This window comes from Belonocnema kinseyi, chromosome 5 (assembly GCF_010883055.1).
Source record: "Belonocnema kinseyi isolate 2016_QV_RU_SX_M_011 chromosome 5, B_treatae_v1, whole genome shotgun sequence".
NCBI lineage: Eukaryota > Metazoa > Arthropoda > Insecta > Hymenoptera > Cynipidae > Belonocnema > Belonocnema kinseyi.
This window is the reverse complement of record NC_046661.1, coordinates 113,506,576-113,507,627: the sequence shown is the minus strand read 5'-3', so window position 1 is coordinate 113,507,627 and position 1,052 is coordinate 113,506,576. Positions and strand designations below refer to the sequence as shown.

General features: G+C 30.6%; 1 protein-coding gene across 1 annotated transcript in view; it reads right to left on the bottom strand.

Moving 5' to 3' along the window:
* Nucleotides 1-422: 422 nt before the first annotated feature.
* Nucleotides 423-1,052, bottom strand: part of LOC117173841 (hsc70-interacting protein-like) — a 5,179-nt gene continuing 4,549 nt past the window's right edge. The window contains exons 2-3 of the mRNA XM_033362486.1: nucleotides 533-793; nucleotides 423-445 (exon numbers count right to left, since the gene is read on the bottom strand). Of these exons, the coding sequence (XP_033218377.1) occupies nucleotides 423-445; nucleotides 533-785 (276 nt within the window). The 5' untranslated portion in view covers nucleotides 786-793. The remainder of the gene's footprint in view (nucleotides 446-532; nucleotides 794-1,052) is intronic.

The window sequence follows — 1,052 nt, the reverse complement described above, 5'->3', positions numbered from 1 at the left end:
TAGCTTGTAGGATCCATCCATTGACTCCATACTCTTTCAGAATTTCCCAAAGTTTACTTCTATCTACCTTGTCAAAAGCTTTTTCTAGGTCAACAAATGCATGAAATTGCTTTATATTTGCATCTAATATTATGAAATTTAAAAGTGACTAACAAGGTTTTTAATATGAAATTTTGAAACATTTTATAGCGATATTTACATTGTGACATTTGAAATTCGGCTATATCGCCTCAAAAATCAAAATGTTTTAGAATTGCACATTCAGAACTATAATTTTACATTGAGTAAATCATCCAAGAATGTTGAGGTTACAATTTTACAAGATTTGAAAACCGGTTTTTTGATAGCAATTGAAAAGCAGATTTCCAATTTTTCAGAAAAATAAAAACATGCACTCGGGATATATAAGAATAACAAATGTTTTACGCACAAAAATTATCCTGTTCTGAGAAAATCAAAATTTTGTGTTACGGTATGTGAAAAAAAATCGGGAAAGGGTTGCTTCTGGAAGAATCATGTACTTGAAAATTACCTAGAACGCCTGTCATATCTAATTCAAGATCGCTTTCTTCACTTTCTGCATCTGGTTTCACTTCTGGTTCATTGTCCTTGAATTCTTCAGGCTTTGACTCACTTCTAGATTCTGGGATTACACCTCCGAAATGTTTGATAAAGTTTTTGATGAAAGCGAGATCTGGTATGTTCAAAATCGAAGGATTTTTCATGCAGAGTTCAGTAAATGCCTTCATCTTTGTGAGTTGCTCTGGATTAAAGGGATGCGTCATCTTGAAGTCTAAAATATGAATTTTAATTTTTTTAAATTAATATTTGAATAATAATATTGCAAAAGTGTGATAATTTGACCCTCTTAAATATAATATCTCACGAAATTAGATCCTATCCTGTCTGAAAAAAATCGGTGGAACAAAATTCTCAAAATTTCTGGAATCTTGTAAATCGACACTTTCATTGCAAGATTTAGGAGAAGAAATTTATAAGAATAATAAAATTCCTGAATTATTAAATGGCCGAATAATAACATTTTCGACAGA